The 18,877-nt window shown below is 41.2% G+C and overlaps 1 protein-coding gene across 4 annotated transcripts in view; it reads left to right on the forward strand.

Annotated features, from left to right (window-relative positions):
* The window catches only part of kcnab1a (potassium voltage-gated channel subfamily A regulatory beta subunit 1a), a 94,271-nt gene that overhangs the window by 59,626 nt on the left and 15,768 nt on the right, over positions 1–18,877 (forward strand). For all 4 annotated transcript variants that reach the window (XM_041940257.1, XM_041940258.1, XM_041940259.1 and 1 more), the window contains exons 2-3: positions 5,137–5,180; positions 15,465–15,502. In XM_041940257.1, coding sequence (XP_041796191.1) covers positions 5,137–5,180; positions 15,465–15,502 — 82 coding nt within the window. The remainder of the gene's footprint in view (positions 1–5,136; positions 5,181–15,464; positions 15,503–18,877) is intronic.

The raw sequence follows: 18,877 nt of genomic DNA on the forward strand, positions 1-18,877 counted from the left end.
TCTGTGTGAGGGGAGGAGGAGGATATACACCTGCTTGATGGCTGCTGCGTTGTCAGTATATACTTTTGTTTTCCAGTTTTCTGCACTGATAGAGTTTACAATAAACAATAACACATGTTAGATAATTAGACTGAATTTAACTGAGCTGAAGTGCATTTCACTTATGTAAAGCATGTTGCGTTTACCTTGAATTAATTCTACTGTATAAATAAAGTGGCCTCGTCTTGCATTGCCTACTGTAGCCAGAAAGACAGATATGAGATATAAAGACAAAGCGAAGGCAGATTAATTCACATCATGAGATCTCACAGAGTCACAGGGCTGATTGTTATGAAGTGCAGAAATTACACGTATGATAGAGCTGGATCTGAGCAGTACAGTACACAGTATAGAGAGCAGACTTTTCTAAGTCTAAGATGATGGACAGCGAGTAGGAGAGAAAACAATAGAAGCCAATGTGGAGAGAATGGAGTGAGACATGGGGACAGAGAAACACTTGTGAAGGCAGACGCAGATAGAAACACAGTGATGTAGAGGGAGATATAAACAGTGGTGGGGGAACCGCGGGGCACAGTGAGGTGACTGCTGTGGTCTCCATCAGGTGTGAAGTGTCACCATAAGCGCTGTGTGTTGCCAGAATTTGGGTGATTACTGTAACATTGTAACCTACTTTATCTGGAGCTCAGGTGGCCTCAGGCATGCACCCCTGCCTCCTCCTTGTCTGCCTTCTCCCTGTGTCATTTACTCTCTCTGACACACACGCACTCACACACACACACACACAGACTGTTTTACACTCAATGGAGAAGTGTGTCAGATGGTCTCTTGTGGCTCATAACTGTTTTTCCGTATCATAAACAGCAATTCAGTGTTCATTTTTCAAATTGGGCACAAAAATGATACCAGTGCCTTTGTAAGGCATCCACAAAATCATTAGAAGAAACGTAAACCCAGAAATAAAACTCTGACAAGCATTGACCGTACTTACAGGGGCAGCCAAGTCGTAATTTAGTTCTTTACTGTGTTTCATCAAATAAAATGTCTGGATCTTTAATCTTTAGAGATTGCCCGTTAATGTAAGCATAAGTCTAAAACTACTGCTGAAAGCATCATGTACGCATCAATAAAATGCCTTTATGAAAAAAAAGGTCTTGAGATTTGATTAGAAAATGATTGAATTTTTGATGATTGCCAAGATGTGCCATTCTCACTCTCATTGTGTTTTCGTTCGCATATGCACAACAACTCTTATCCAACTGCCTCACTTATGAAATATGTACAGAATATTAAAGTGAATTAGTTTGTTGCAAGCAATAAACATAAATCGACCTGTCACGGTCTTGTAAAGTGCCTTAATCGATGAACATGCTCGTCATTAGATGAGAAAATAATTCATCCCCTCAACTCGACACTGGAGCCTTTTGTGACTTGCTGGGCAATTACACCTAACTGTCTTGTAAACGCTAATCTCATTTAAAATGCAGATTCCAAGCGTAACCTGTTTTTTTTTTTTTTTTTGTCTTCCTGAATGCTGAGCAGCTCCTTCGCTGCTGTAGAGGAGGAAGCAATAGGCGAATCAGTGACAAGATCTGTGGTGATGACTGTTGACATGCAGGAGAGAGAGAGAGAGAGAGAGAGAGAGAGAGACAGTGCTTTGGCAGATGAAGAGAGAGGATAATAATGCCATAGTACCGGGGGTATTAGAGAAAGTCATTACTGTCCATCATCGGGCAAATGAAGACATGTTTTAGTGGAGATGAATAGCCTCGTTGATGGGGAAGGCTTGTTATGGTAGATCTGTTTGGAAAAGCCTCTATGGGGGGTTCATATTTCAATAAATATTTGATGGGCGAGGACAGCTGCATTAGCGTGCGTGTGTGTGTGTTTAGTAGTGGGGGGTTTGGTTATTCATATGTGTGGCTATAAGTGTTTGCATATCTATGAAGAGCTGTTTGAAAGGGGTTTTAAATGAGGGAGAAGATCACTTTCTCACTCCATCTCCCAAGTGGGGGAATCTTATTTTCTTCGCGCTCTGCATCATTCTCTCCATCTCCTATATTATCCTCTTCACGGCCGTTCCTTCATCCACCTTGCAATCTGTCCCTGTGAAAACTGAATGAGGGGATGTATTGTGTAGGCTCAGCAATATCAGGGCCAACCAAGCTGATCGGAGAAAAGTTATTTGTTCCTTTATTGCTTCAGTCAACATGGGAGAAAAAAAGTCAAACAGGGAGCAAAAGAGGTATATCGTGCTATAATTGCCCAGCTGCTTCTTTCCATTACTGTCTTTTATTGCACAATAAGCAGTGAATTCACGTGCTGCTGCACTGACAAGTTGAATTTATTTTGTGAATCTGGTCTTTGAAGTTTGCTTTAGGAGAAGGAACCTGTGATTGTTTGGCCCATGAATGACTTTGGCGCTAAAACTGCTCCATCACAAACATTAAGTACCATCTCTCCATTTACAACATGCTGTAATACTCTGTCTGAACAGAGTGCAGCTTTTTACTTTGTTAGGTGATGTGTCTGTGCTCTGCTTTGGCTCCAGCCAAGACTTTCTATTCAGAGCTGAATTAGAGGTCACCTAGACCGTCATCATTCATGGTCGTTGCCGGAGGAACAGCGACATCATCGTTAACGGCTGGCAGGGCATCCATTGCCTGACTCAGCACCTCAAGTCTCCATGAGCTAAATTCAAGAGATTGCCCTGACTCCAGACAGGCCTTTAATTCAAACTTTTTAAACTGTCATCATGTTTTCTGGGCAAGAAAAGCAGCCTTACATGATTTTTCATTCATGCTTTTTTAAACCTGCCCATTCCTGTTCACGGTCACCTGGAGGGGTGGAGTTTGGTCCTGCAAATATTTGGTGAAAGACAGAGTATCAATCATGCCGCCGTTTATTCCTGTAGACGGTTGATTGTCTTAAGCCTGCTGCTCACATAGGACCTAATCAGTGGAAGGAAATCAGAGCATCTGGAGGAAACCCATGCAAACATGGGAAGATCATGCAAATTCCACGCAGAAAAATATCTGTTGAAATCAGTGGAATGAAGTACGTATGCAGAACAATATCCAAATATTATTCATACATCTCTGCTGAGCAAAAGTAACTCCTGTCACTTGTTGTTCAAGAGCACCTTGTCCAAAATGTTCAGTGTCCTTTGTGCATATTTCATAGGTTGAGGGGATCTAATGCATCATCCAAAATCGATTTTCTGAGGGGGGCTTGATTTTTATGCTCAATTAACTATTCTGATATTGAAGGATACAGAGGTGACAGGTCTGCAACGCATAGCTAAAGTGATTTTGACAGGTGGGCAAAAATGAAAGATTACTGACAGCTGTGAATAATGTTCTTCTCAGTACACAAGTCTGAGACTGTAAATCTGATGCTTTGTGTTTAAACAAACTTAAAGTATGAGTACAGGATCCAGTCAAGTTGGCTTTAAGGCTGAATGAATCTGCATTTTCATTGTTTTGTGTTGGGTGCTGAAGTGCGACCTACAGAGTCAGGTGTTGTTTGAGACAGATGTGATGTTTTTTTCACAGGAATTGGTCAGGAGATTTTTGGTGACAGGGCAACATGTAGTAGAGACTTTGCATTATGTGTGTCCTGCTTTACTTGTTTCATGAGTTGCACAAAACTTAACTGTGACATCTGTAATCCCCCGATTTTATTCAACCTCTGCACAATGTGAAGTTCAGAACTTTCCCTCTCGTGCTCTCCACTTCTTAAAGTGCAATAAAAATAGCAGGTTCCAAAAAAAAAAGAAAAAAGTGATGACGCAGAGTTTAATTTGAGATCAATTCTCAGGTATCCTCTCTAAATAAGGTTCTTGAGCAAGTGGAAAAGTGCAGACATAACATATTCTGAACTCTGGAGGAAAAAGGGGCCACTTGCACTGCCTACCAGTTGAAGCATGAGAGCTGTGGTTTTAGCTTTGCACCTGCTCAAAGCAGAGTGTGTGTGTGCGCGTGTCCTGTAGCTTCAGTTTTGTCATCAGTACATTGATGCTCTCACAGGAAGCTGACATGACAGGACAGTAACTGTTCCTCAGGCTTCACTGGACCTGACAAGGATCTGTCAATCTACACACAGCACTGGAATAGACGGGGAGGACAAGCTGTACTGTATAACTGTAACCTGAGAGTGAAACCATGCCTTTCCCATTGTCAAGTGACACAACTTTCAGCTCATTGCTGTGGCTTTATGGTTAACAACTTTACTGTTAGGGATCACTGTCACTGTTGGGGATCTTCAGCTGAACAGGGTGAATGGCAGTGACTTGAGGCAGGAGCAACAGTATAGTCAAAATGTGCTTGATTTTGTAGGTCAGTGACGTTGCAAAGGCGGTTGTGGGTTATAGAAGAACAGACTATTGTATATATCAAGTGATGGATGTATAGTCTATAAAAATTTTAAAAAGTCAAATTTTTAGGAGGGAATGTGTGTGGTGTAAATGGCACAGCTAACGAGTCCATTAGCAAGCTAATAAGATGCATTCAATATCCATTGTACACACAAGCACGCATACAAACAGTCACAAACACACTTCATCTCCATCCTGCAGTATAGAGGCTGTAATTTTCTCTCTCATTAACATTTTTCACTGCTGCATGCGCTGGTTCGATTAGCGTTTTGTTTTGTCCGTTCAGTGTGTTGATGTTTTTCCACTTGTCCTGTTTCCCTCTCCATCATTCTGTTCTCGGCTGTTTGTTCTCCTTTCTGCTGACATGGACGTTGGACAGTAACATTAAAGGGCAGAAAACCATTTCATTCCACTCTGATGCTTCCGCCCACATGCACACACACACATGGTGGGAGGTTGACAGTGTCAGAGCGTCTACCTGGAGGTCCGGGAGAGTGAAATTCAATATCCTGTCATGGAGAAATCTGAAGCACTGTCAAGCTGTCATGTGATTATCTGAAGCAGGGCCACGTCCAGCCTCTTGTAAAAATGAAAGGCTTGTTATTCACTTCACTGTCAGTCTCCTTGACATCATGTCGCACATACAATTTTTCATCTACTGCAGATTGAAACAAAAATCCTATTTATGATGCTTTTTTTGTGTGTGTAATTTTACTGTGTGTACATGTACAAGAGATCTGATTCCTCTGTCTCTTTTTTTGCAGGAACCTTGGGAAGTCAGGACTCAGAGTATCTTGCTTAGGACTGGGTGAGTAGACTGTACTTCACTACCCACAATGCATTTCTCCATCATTTAGACCTTAAATGAAGTCACTTGGTAAGATTTAGCGAGTGCAAAACAACGAATATTAAATCCAGAAATGTGCTGTGCAGAATTGTGGGACATGTATTACTTATGTTGTGGGGACATTTCCGTAACGTTGCCATCAAAGATATAGTAAATCCGCTGGGTCTTGACATGGACTAGGCTAGACTTTTGTGAAGACGGAGTAATTGGCGTGTTTCGCTCATACCTTCGACATTTTCCAGTGACTGGAGCCGGTGTTTCTGGGGAAATAACAATAGCGACTGAGACATAGATTCACCAGGTATTCAGTGGGCGGGACGGTCAGCCAGCTGTAGGATGTCATCTGTGTGCTGGCTCTTTGGAACACACGTTTTCTGGAAGATGGAGAAAGCAAATAAGACAGATGATGGTCTTTTCTCATATTTCAGGGGTCTTTAGACACACCAGGGACACATTCATGGTGAAAACCATGATAAAGATGAGGGTAAAGGTTAGTGTTACACAAGTAGTTACTGTAGGTATGGTTAGATTAAGTCAGTGTGGGTTGCTGCTAAAAATTCTTTACTTTTCCTAAAAAAGAGTCAAAGCCACCCCAACTCAGCTTCAATATTTAGCGTGAGAGTGGGAAGAAGACAGCACACACGCACACACAGCATACCTATTTCTGTCACCATGGAGAGCTCTCAAACAACAACAGAGGAGTGTGTGTGTGTGTGTGTGTTTACTTGTTCCTGCTCCCTTGTTCTTATCCACAAAAAATATTAGCTCAGTGTTCCCACTCTCCATCACGAGGAGAAGTCCAGGGCAGGACACGCAAACAGAGCTGGACAGGTGGACAGACACGTGTCCTGCAGACAAACATAGCGACACCTGATACACTGCATCTTAGTCTGCACAGTTCTAGAGTCTCACCATTGTATAGGAACAATGTTATATTGATGAAAACATAAGCATTAAGCAAAGCAAAATTGCAATAAACAAATTACTATTTCTTCAAAAAGCTTGTTTATTCATCAGGTTTTCCATTGATCAGAAGGGTTTTGATTGGCTGAACAACTCCTCAGAATCATTCTGACCGCAGGAAAAGAAAATGATGATGGATTCAACTGATGGATTCAATGATTCACTTAATCATTGAGTATTTTAATGATGGTTTTTTCATATGTAAATAGCTATTATACTCATATAGTAAAGCATATTACTATATAGTTGTATAGTAATTTAAAGTTAATAGTTGTTTTAAATCATAATATATTTGATTTCTATTGATATTCTGCAATATGTTACATTTGATCTACTAAATATGCTTTCAAAGGCTGGATTGTTCAGGCTCTGGCTTTAGTGTGAGATGTGCCGAAGCACCAGGATTTTAGGTTCTATAGGAACTCATTAAAACATGGTACTGAATGTATGGTTCATTTATACATGATATCAGAGTCCAGTTTTTGAAGATCTAGAGAAAATATAAATCAACTGAGATATTTATTAGTTCTTCCTATCCGATTTCTTGTGGAAAACCCACTGGAACTGCACACACTGTTTCAGTTATCGTAGCTCCGCTCTGATGTAATTTATAAATAAGTCATATATGTCCTCAAGAGTCCACTCCACATCTCTAGAATCCTCCGTAGTTGTTGGAAAAGGAAACTAGAAGTTGTTGAAGAGCAAAACCTCAACATCATCAGAATCGAAATACAAAAACGAGGAAACTTAAATGCAAAACAGATTTCTTTGTCAACACTTTTACACACATTTCCACAGAAGGCCAATGACATTGTTATTGTGGTTTCTTTATTGTGTGTTTTTATGAGATGCAAACGGTCCGTAACAAGGTGTCAATTCTGTTTGACATTAGGCGGAATTTTTGCGGCAACATCTAGAACTTCAACAGGCCTCATCATTGTGTGGGAAAAGGGCCGAAAATTGGCGTGTCCGCCCGGGTGTCATGTTTCAATCGCTGCCGATGACTACTGCACAGTCATTTGACCTGAAAATGACTGCCGTTTGTGTCTTTTCTTAAAAGAAAAGCCAGATGTTAGTGGGTTTTTGTCCAGTGTAAAATAGGATTTAGTAATAGTTCAGTAGCAGACCTGCAGAATCCCCTGGATTAGATCAAATACCATCCTCGCCCTGCTCAGAGAAGGCCCTCGAGGGCTCAGATCAGCCACCTTCCTGTAAATCAGATAAAGTTTTCAGGTTCTCATGGGGCATGAGCTTTAGCCTGCTTAGAGAGGCTGCCCTTCACCAGGACGTTTTGCACAGTGTCCACGAACAGACGATGCCTCACAGTTTTAAGGCTCAGGGTTTTTGGACAGCAGTGGTGGAAGAGGCGGGAAAGTTATATCCTGTAGAAATGATTTTCTGTACCTGCTTTGGTTTTAGTTTTGGCATGTTCTCTAATCCTCCTTTGGTCTGTTTTTGTCAGCAGTCCCAGTTTTATGCTGCCTCCTGGTCTTTTCACTAACACCTGTGCATCTCCCCATAACTGCCACAGATGTCCAAGTCAAGTCAAACGTCTGCTGTCTAAGCTTCCTCATATTTACTGAGGAGCTCATGCTGATCTCATACATAGGCATCCGGCCTGCATGGATTTTGACCTGGCCTAGCATAATTTAGTCTTCTCAGTTGTAGTTTTCACAGCTCCAGCTCCTGCTCAATCACCACCCTTGGCACAAGAGACTGCTGTTTTATAGCTTTGTGATACATGCGTCATTTGTGCTGGTGGACATTAATATCACTGAATAGCACAGCAGTGGACAGGCTTCACCCAATTGGCATTTTAAACTTCCCTTCCACTGAAACACATGTTTTTTTATCGTTCCTTCGCTTGGATGTCTGCGCTTAGTCTGAGTTTAATGTGTTTATGTTTGATCAAGATTTTGGTTGAAGCTTCACTCGCGTGGGCACATTTTAGATTGGACTTCATTCATAGATTATGACTTTTTCCATTTTTTTGTGTTTTAATTAAATTTTTTGTAGAAAAACCATATCAGATATACACAAATAAGTATTCAAAGCAGAGTTTTGTGGTCCTAAAGGGATCTTTAATGTTAAAATGTACTGATCAAAACAAAAAAACATAGCTAGCACATAGCATATGCTCTTGTGGGCTTAAAGTGGCTGCAAAGGTCAAATCAGATGATTTGCTTCAAACTACATTTAACATTTTGCATTTAAACATCCTCATTTTCATTCATGCAGAAAAATACAGATTGAGAATTCTGCGTCATGATGCACAGCAGCAGTGACCGCAAAATTGTTCTTTCCCCCTTTTTATTATTTTGATTGTATTTCAGTTACACATTTCGCTTCATGTGCTTTATATGAGTTACCCTGATGATCCTTATGTGCCAAGAACCTAAGCTGCCTAAATACATTAGTGCAGCACCATACAGCTGAACGGATTTTCCCTTTTGTTGTTGGTAGATTACATCCAACGAGGCTCTCCAAAGAGAACTTTGTTTTTTCGGGGTGTAATGTCTGGCTCTCAGGCTGGCTCTGAGCGCTGCTGCCCCAGGTGGTTCACGGTACACTGAGAGGTCTGACTCAAACTGGCTGAGCTGCATGGTGCAGAAAAGGTCAGCATAATGCCAGCTGCCTGCCACATGCTGCGCCCAGGGCGGACTTGATGCTGGCAGCGGAGAGGGAGGGAGGGAGAAAAGCAGGATGCTAAATGGTGTTTCACTGCTTAACTTGAAGGGATAGTGCCAAGATAGATGAAGATGTTGTGTGTGTGTGTGCATGTGTGTGGGTGTGTGTGTGGCACAGATATTCTCACTATCCTGCCGATGTTACACCGAAATTCAGCAGAACAGCAGCAGAACACACACACTCATTTATCTGACTGACAGCGTAGTAGACAGAAAAATTAATAAAACACACATTCAATCATGTTAAATCGTGATTCAGTCATTAGCTTCTATTTGTCACTGGTTGTGTGAACAACAGCCAGGAGATGTTGCAGGAGTCTCACTTTTAAAGAGCCAATCTGCAACAACGATGCCCCGAGAGGAACGCCGTCTCACTACCACCGGCTTCATTTACATAATGGTTTAAATGGTTGAACACAGAAATTCAACATTTCTGGCTGTTCAGCGTTCTCACAGCCTGGCTCTGCACTTCATATGAGGGAAGATGCTGTTTAAAGCTGAAGTTTGATTTTTTTTATCAAAACATTTAATTCTGACAGACACTTTAGCAGTTGTTTATGAAAAATTCATATTGAGTGGTATTATCTTTCCTTACTGGGTTAGCGGTGCACTGTGCACAGGAGACCCAAGGCTGCTTTTAAAGGTTTTCCAACTTGGCTGGAAACCAAGGTGGGCTTTAAATGAAACATCTGAAGGTTTTGTAACGATAAAGCAGCAGATTGACCTTGACATGGAGTGGCTGGCTAGCACCTGCTTAGAGCTATGAGGAATGTGATTAACAATTGCTACAGCATTTAAGATTCAGACCAACACGACTGCAGTGAACATGAGCAAGACAGTGATGGTGAAACAGACATTTCATTAAATCTAAGTTTGTGCCACACATTTTATGTATTGTTTTTTTCTCTGGGCTAAAAACTATTAATTTCTGATTTCTATGACTATTTTTTTGATCAGCTTCCTATTATTTTGCCAAAAGTTACAGTGCTGTAAAGTTCAGAAGTGAACCATTACCACTTAAATGTATTTAATTGGCTGCACAGTGGCAGCATAACTAACTAACTAACTTCATCAGCTGACTAATAACTTGTAAGGCTTTACTTGAAGACGTTTTTCTATGCAGAATTATAGCTTTCTCCCATTTATTCTGTTGGTTTCATCTTTAAAATTAGTTCCGGCTGGGAAGATCTTTGTTTCTGTTCAGTCTGTTATAATGTTCAGTACTCGTCTACTCGTTTTCTAGTTATCTTAATTCATTCTTCACCCTTTCACTCCCCACTATTTTTAACTCACATATTTATAACTGTTATACACACTAATTAAGTATGTGTAGCTGAGGAATTAAAGGCAGTATTAATTCAAGGTTCAGAAGAATTTAAAGAAACATTTTCTTTCTCTGTTGGGGACATTAGCTGTGTGCTAATAAGGAAAATGTGAACAGACAGATGAATTAGTATTCCACATACACTGTCATGATCCCAGGGACAGAGTGCAGGACAGAGGGAGGGTTGATGAGATGTGAACAGGAAAGATGTGACTTCTTTACCGTCTTTATCCTCCCCGTCTCCATCTCTTTCTGTCTTTCTCTCTATGAACTCTTTCATCCCGTCTATGTTGTTCTCCTCCCATTGTCTTTATCTAAACTCCTCCTTACTGTAATGTTGGGAGAGGAAGAGGAAAACAAATACAGAGACACTTCCTTCCTTCCGTCCTTTCACTCGTGCTGTCACTGTTCTGTTTGGCTTTCTCTGTCCTTGTGGGTATTGTTCTCCCAGGGCCCAGCTGCTGGTACAAGCAGCTTCGCACACATGCACACACGCACACACACACACACACACACACACACACACACACACACACACAAATTCTTGTATTTCTATCCTTGTGAGGACCCTCACTGTTGCACTTCCTATCTCCTTGTCCTAGCCTTAACCATCACAACTAAATACCTACCACTAACCTTAACCTTAACCTAAACATTATTCTTTTCTGACCCCTCAAACCAAGTCTGAACCTTCAAGCAGTCCTTTGAAGTTGTGAGGACCAGCCAATTGTAGCAAATAGAAATACACACACACACACACACACATACAAGTGTAAAAACAAATGAAAAACAGTTGCAATTTGCAGATGATTTTTCAGTCATATTTAAGCAAATTTAATAAGAAGTCTTCCTTTACTGTACTGTATTGCTTGTTCAATCATAACACTATACCTATAAGATAATAACATATAACATACAGACTGCTCCCTCTTTCTTCTGTACTGGCATGCTCCATGATTGCCAGTAGTTAAAATTCAATCTTGTGTTTATCAGCATAATAGCCAAACTCTGAGAGTCTATTCAGCGTCAGTTATTTATTTCCATTCCACTAACAATAAAAAAGGCTAATTTCACATTCCAGCAGAACACAATTTAATGTCAGTTCAATTTGCATGCATCTGAAAATGCCACATACTGTGTAGAAGCCTTCTCTTTCAACGGTGTAAAACCCTCTCACCAGTTAATTGAAACTGAATAGATTTGTGGAGAATCTGATTATCCAGGAGAGGAGCATGGAGGGTGGATTAATTGATAAGTGAAGTGATTAGTGAGGTCACCATAGGCAGCACAGGCAGTCTGCTGCTGCTGCAGTTAATCACTACCTCCTTCCTGAAAACAGATGATAGACTGACTGCAGGGAGGTCTGCAGTGGCTTCACCGTGCTGTCAACCCACACACAGTTTCCAGCTATGCTAAGTGGTTGGGGAAAGTGGAGTGTTTGTGTGTGTTCGCATGTGCAAACCCCTTTTAATTGGCTGACAAAACAGAACAAAAGTCGATGCAGAAGTTTGTGACCAGCATTTATTTGAACCATCAGCACTTCTGTGTGAATCCATAACTTTTTCCTTACACACACACACATACACACACACGCCATACACTACCCAGGCCCATATTTTCTCCTGACTGCTCTGCTTGCTGCACTGATGCGGTGCTATTGATTGATGAATTCTTTAAGTGGTTCTTCCAGAAAATTCTGCAGTCCTGCAGTGTATAGAAGACAGTAAGAGGACGGACCTCACTCGTTTTCTGTGTGTTGTCACTGTGGTACAGAGTGGACCATGCACTATAGCCTCTGCCTACTTCTTCAGCACAAGCTTTCCTGTCAGCTGTTTTCTATTTTGTACTTAAATGTCATCCTTTAAAATCTTCAGCTATGTGGTTCACTACACATCCTTGCAGTACTAAGACCAGACAACCTTAGCCATGTGTCACTGTCTCTTTGCTTTTGTCTTCTTTCACTGTCTACTCTTTTTACTCTGTTTGCAATGTTCAGCTTGATAGGCACTTCCTGCTCCTCTGCAACTGATGAACAACCCTGATTCCTAAACAGCTGGGACGCTGTGTAAAACATTAATAAACAGAATGTGATAACTTGCCAATCCTTTTTTGACATATACTCAATTAAAAACAGTACAGAGACAATATATTCCAAACATCAACGATGCGTCAGAGTTATGCTCTGTCTTGCTGTAATCACTACAAACTTTGAGATCACTTGTGAGGCTGTTTTAAGTAGCACTCTCTCTGATATATTGTCAACCTCGCAGAAAAAAAACTTAAGAAACATATTATTTTTGTGCCGTGTTGCATTGTCAAGTGTTTATATTGTCTTGTCCAGCCCCTGTATGCGGCAGCTGAAAGAGCAGACAAGACAGAAACAGATATAGATGTAACAGTGCAGACGAAGGCGATTCAAGTAGAATTGAGAAAAATCAATAGAACTTGAAGAGGCAGTACAGGAGACAAGGGCATGCAACACACTGAAAATAGGTGCAAAGGATGGTGTGTGTGTGAGAAGAAGAGTTTTTCTTTCTTCACAAAGTGTGTATATATAAGGTGCCATACATGATCCTTAAACTTAACTCAAACGCTGGCAAAACCAGTTGGTTCTGATCCTTTTAAAACAGAAAATAGCCCTTTTACAAAACTTTATGTGACTTTTCTCCTCCTAAATAGATTTAAATTGGATTCTCGACACCTTTTCCCCCATGTTTCCTGTCTGATTTTATACTCAGCTGTCAAATAGAGGCACAACTGCAAGACTGAAGCTCCTTAAATTGTTTAAAAATGTGTCCCTGAGATGATGATGTAGGTAGTTTTCCATATATAGAACAGTCAAACTATGATTTGCCTCTTTGTGTGTCTCGCTGGCATAAATCTGTACTTCTCACGCATAACCAGTTTAGAGATGTACTGTGCCCTTTTATTGGAGCTGGAAATTAATGCAACAAAAATTTATGACTCAGCCTTTCTATCTGTTGGCAGACAAGCTGAAAAAATGCTGAAAAAGAGAGTTGGGAGGTCAGTTAAACCGAGACACCAGAGAGAAATGTTTCATCTCCATGCGTGCCATCTATCACGCTGCCAGGCACAGGACTGGATTCAAGAATGAAGAATCAGGTTGAGAGGACTCACACAAAGCTGAAAAAAATAAATGACACCTCTTGCCAAATCTACAACTCTTTGTCTTATTTTCTCACTCGTTTTATTTCCCTTTTACTTCCTTCGTCCTCTTTTGCTGCCTTGTACAATTAGGCTCACGTCGGCTTTGTCTTATCTTTTTAGACTTCTCAGTCCAAGTGCTCAAGGGCACAAATAACACCATAAATGAGAACATATGAAAGTAGAAAAACGTAGCTGAGAAGGAAAAATTGAGTCATTTTAACTGTATGTCTTTGTACCATTTATAGAAATGTTACACCAGTACCCAGTTTGAACTACCGTGTTGACTTACACACTTCTCAGCTTTAGGAAAAAGCTTTGCAAGGTTATCACGTTTACTCTTGTTGTATAGCAACATCATTTTCAACTACCAGCACTTTCCAGCAGCAGCTGGCAGTGAAAAAAAAGCACTTTATCGCTCCCAGGGCCATAATTTCCATCAAACAGAAAACTCAGTTGAGGCTATAAGAGCAGTGGCCTTGACACTAGAGATCTGCAGGGTGTTCTTCTCATGCTGAGCCTCCAGCTCAGGAACAAAGCTCTGCGCCGCCACTGGACATCGTTAGCTGTGATTACAACCCCACCACGCTGGAGACAGTTTAAAGGGCTGATTAGACACACACACAGACACAGACACAGACACACACAGATGTACATTCTCATACACAGACACATACACAAACGCACTCATGCAATAAAATAACACACAATCATCATACATATACTGTAGGGGCAACCTGTAATGACTATGCTGTAAGTGGAGTTGAGGCTTAGTGGGGTTGCCATGGTTGCTGGTGTTGACAGTGTCCAAAAACAGCTTTTCCCACCAGTCAGTACAATTATTTCACCCGACCCCCTCCCCTGGAAAAGGGTGGAGGGTGGAAAATTCTGGTTCTGCTGATGAGGCGTGTTGAGGACTGCTTCTTATTAAGTTAAAATAATGTCATTATACATCCTATCCTCAGGGTGTCATCTGTGAGTTAAATCTCAGTGGAGTAGATGGTGTTGCAATGCAAGGAGGTTGGGTAATATGACACTACATACTATGTGACGGTAGAGATGTGTCTGCCAGTGGAGGTTTGACAATACCGTCTCCACCACAACTCTGTTCACACACTCATTCACAGTGTGTGCACTGCTAACCTGCTACACAACAAGTGAGTGGACATGCTGCTGACATTGGACATAAGTAGTTTAAGTGTAAGCACTGAGTGAGGCTGAAGTCTCAGTTGCTCAGTGTGTTGGCCGATATATTATTGTGTTTTTTATAACCCTCAAATCTTAATATTGGTATCGGCCGACAGATACTGGAAGGAAACTTCCAGTGTCTGTCAAGCAGGGATATACTGATATACTATAGGTACAATAACATAAACAATTCATAAAAATCACTTGTCATGGAAGTTCCCTTTACCTCAGACGACAATAAAAATCCAGTGGCTAAATCCTCACCTGCCAGATTTTAAATGCATTGCAACACAGACGACCTCATATCTTGTCAGGCAGCCCAGATTTTCTTTCAACTCCCAGAACACACACACATAAGCACTAGACATTTTTGTGATATAAAAAGGTGTTTCACTGTCTGGCAGAGTGGGACAGTTTTAGATAGCTAAAACTAGCTTCACATAATCTGAATGGGAGGCGTTTTCTGCAGCAACAAAGCTACATGCATAATTCAGTGAGGGAATGCGCCGAGGATGTAGTGTCTCCTCTGGTCGGGATGGCTTAGCCTTTTTGTCTGGCTTATCAGCATTGTTAGCAGGCCAGTCAGGAGCATGTAGTCAGGCGTAAACACATGCACACTCATTACATACACAAACACACAGACACAAACAGACGTATCACATAAGGACAGGGGACACAAGGTCGTCCAAATGTGTGCCAGTGAAGACCGAAAGTGCTAACAGGCTCTCACACAAGGTGATTCTTCAGCACTGAGCTGCTATTTTCCTCTTGGGAACCTGACAGCCTTCCTCACAGCTCGGGTATTAGTAGTGTTTACTCCAGGATGTCACAACACACACACACACAAACACACACACACACACACACACACAAGCTGAAATGTTTTCTAATGTTGAAATGTCTCTCTCTGCCCTCCAGGTACGTGGGTGACCTTTGGGGGACAGATAACAGACGAGGTATGACATATTTTCCTTTATCATATGTTCATTTCATCTAAATGGACTGTAGTTATTAATTGATTGGTTTTGCTTGTATATACTGTATATGCTGTATTGTTAAGTGTGTTGTATATATTTATATTTACAACTGATGACATAAGAGTGATTCAACTGAACATACTCTCTGTGAAAATGTTATATCTTACCACATGTGTTCAGGTCCTATGATTTGGACTTCATATAAAATCGCCATGCCTCTACCTGTGGATGGAGTTTAAACAAGACGATGCTTTCTTTGATCTAAACTCACTGATACAGAAAAAAGCTTCATTGGTTCTGACCGACACTCCCAAAGGAAAGTTTCATAACACTCATGTTTAAAACCCTAATGAACAAGTGATAACCTTGAAACTGGCACTGTAGAGACACAACAGCAAAACGACACCAGAAGCACTTAAGCCTCATTTGTCAGCTGATATTAATGTAGTCAGTCCAGGTGTATACATGAGCTGCGTAACGCACAAAGTGTATTTTTATGCTTCAAGTAATTTTTTCCCATTTTACGTGCACAACTGCAGCGATTGTTAGGTTCTGAGTGCTACTGAAACACGGATGACCTACATTCAGGACTGTGCCTGAACGCATCCTGTGTAGACACACAGACGGCGGCGCAAAGCTGCTGCTCTTCTAACGTGCTGCTCACACTACGCCTCCTGTTTAGACACCGTGATAATCTGAAAGACTAAAGCACATTTCTTATGACATGCTTGGGGAACAGTAGCTATCTTTGGGTTCAGTGATGAAAGATTTTCTGTTAATGCTGACGGGCCAGCTATTCTAAAGCATCAAAACAATGCCACATGGAGAGGAATAACGAAGTAATTAAAATTGGAGCTTTTTTTGTGTTTAGGACAGGACGACTACAAGTGGGATTTATCCCTGCTACATTTTGTCCAGTCGAATCAGGACCCCAGCAGTCAGTGTGACTGTGGGACATCTTTAATTTTTTACTAACTGAGTGGTGTCACAGTTAACCTTGACCATCAGCTGCCTAGCAAAGCTCTAAGGCCCAATTAGACTACAGCTTAGCTTTTTATTGCTCCCTCACGTTATGAAGATAGAGGGTGGATTTTCTTTTTTCTTAACATTTTTTAACTGGACACAACCTTCACAATGACTTGACGTTTAATGATTGACACTATTTGGAGTGACTCACATTTTATGCTACATAGGACAGACACAAAGGGGTCAACACATTATGTGTACGTGTACAAACTCCTTTACACTCATGTTGTTGAACTATAACATGCTCTGATGTTGCTGCTGGGGTCTCAGCTTCGGTCATCTCACACACACACACAGATACACACGTATGCACACACTTAGAGTGACACTTAGGGAAGAAGAGAACAGAGCTCACCCCAGGGGACACGGGGACAGTAAGCTTATGTAACAGTATTATTTTTCTTACCTCAAGGCTTAGTGCCATCAACTCACATGGTACGCTCAAAGCTAAGCGCCTCTCGTCTCTCCAGTATTCTGAATGTGCCCAGTTCAATGTCACTGGTATCACTCAGACACTTCAGTCCACCAGGCTTTGGCTTCAACAGCTGAGATTCAAATGGGAAATGCTGGTTGGCTCACGTCAAATGGATTTCAAATATTATGTTGTTGACTGAAGATTGCGTTTAAGCTTTTGGTGGAGACACACAACAGTGGATTATTGCCACTGAAAATAACCAAAAAAAAAAGAAGTCAGAGTTGCAGACGGAGGGTCTCGGTAGACATGCAAACCAACACAATGTAATGTTGTGCTGTTGGGTTAAAAAGTCCTCTGCTGTCCTGATTGCTCCCTGTTCAATGTCAATGTTATCAAAAGCACCCTAAATAGACTACATGTCCTCTGCAGAGTTCAATGTCCTGTCCTCATTAAGAAATGCACAACACCTCTGGCACACAAACACAGTTACTACTTAAAATCTGTGTCAGGGCTGCACTAATACGCATATAGTTGTGTACATGCAAACACTGATCACAGTGTTACTAACTTGTACATTTCTTATTGTGCACTGATTAAACACACTGCATGCAATGTGTTAATCAGTGAACTTTGGAGGTGCTGGTCGGCTAGCTGTTTTCCCCTACTCCCAGTGTTTATGCTAAGCTAAGCTAATCACCTGCAGGTTCTAGTGTCATGCGGTACAGTATCTATCTACTTATCTAACAATAAAAATGCTTTAGTTCCTTTAACATGTCAACAGCGGACTTGATATCTTAGTTTAATGTTGTGAGTTTCTCTCTCATAAGCTTTCTGCTCTGCAGTTATAAATGCGAGTAATCTGCAGTTTCATGAGGCCATTAGGTACTGCTTATAAACCCCTAATAAAATATGTCTTATCAAAGTGCTTGCAGGTTGGTTTCACTTATGTCTTGTCTGGGCAGCAACACATTCCCAGACAGAAAGCTCACAAGAGTGATGGTGGGATGCAACTTCACATCGCTTACTCATTCAAAAAGGCCAAAAGTGGACCCATAAATCATAAAGTGAATTTGAAGAAAGTGTCTCTTGTCGATGTTCGCTTTGATGTAGGGAGTGTGGATGGGAGGGTGCAGCGCAGTCATAAAATCATCTCAAGGTTGTGTGGGTAGTATGTGGGAGGCTACCACGACCTTGATACTGGGGTTGTGAGAGAGAAAATGTTTTGTCCCTTTATGTCTGTTCTATGTATGGAAATCAAATTCTCCTGCACCCTTCATGCCCCAGAAAAAAAACAAACAAAAAAAAATTAAAGTCAGAAGCCTGAAGCGTAGCCACCCATGTATTTCTGCAACTTGACAGTGACTCAGTGTTTTTCTGAAGATGAGGGTAGAAGTGCAAGTCTATATGTTTGAGTGTTACAGATTGTTTGTGCAGCTTAAGCTCCCTTTACAGAAATTAGTGCACCATTTGTAGGCCATTACTCTCATTCAGTTCATCCAAAATGGCCAGAAGTCAGAAGTAGTCTATGCAAGCAGAAGTGTTTCACCATCAAAACAAAGTTCGACTTTGTGAATGTCCCTATAAGCTCTCTATGACAGTGACTGGCCTTTTAGTGTCTTATGTGACTCATTGTGAATGAGCAGTCTCCAGAGGCTTAACAGTCACCCTTTAAACACTGACTTGATCAGTGTTTAAAGCTCTCTGTCTGTGAGTATCTGCTCCTCTACCCCTCTTCATCTGTTTTCAGAACGCTTTCTGCAGCATACTCCTCACCTTACCTCTCCTTACCTGCAAAACAGTTTTTATCTATTGTGTCTGATCACATCCAACTTTGTGCTTGCCCTCCATCTATTTTCTTACATCTCTTAGCCCACTCTTCCTTCACGTCATTGAAAATCACCCTCCAGTGCCCC

This window comes from Chelmon rostratus, chromosome 7 (genome assembly GCF_017976325.1).
Source record: "Chelmon rostratus isolate fCheRos1 chromosome 7, fCheRos1.pri, whole genome shotgun sequence".
NCBI classification, from domain to species: domain Eukaryota; kingdom Metazoa; phylum Chordata; class Actinopteri; order Chaetodontiformes; family Chaetodontidae; genus Chelmon; species Chelmon rostratus.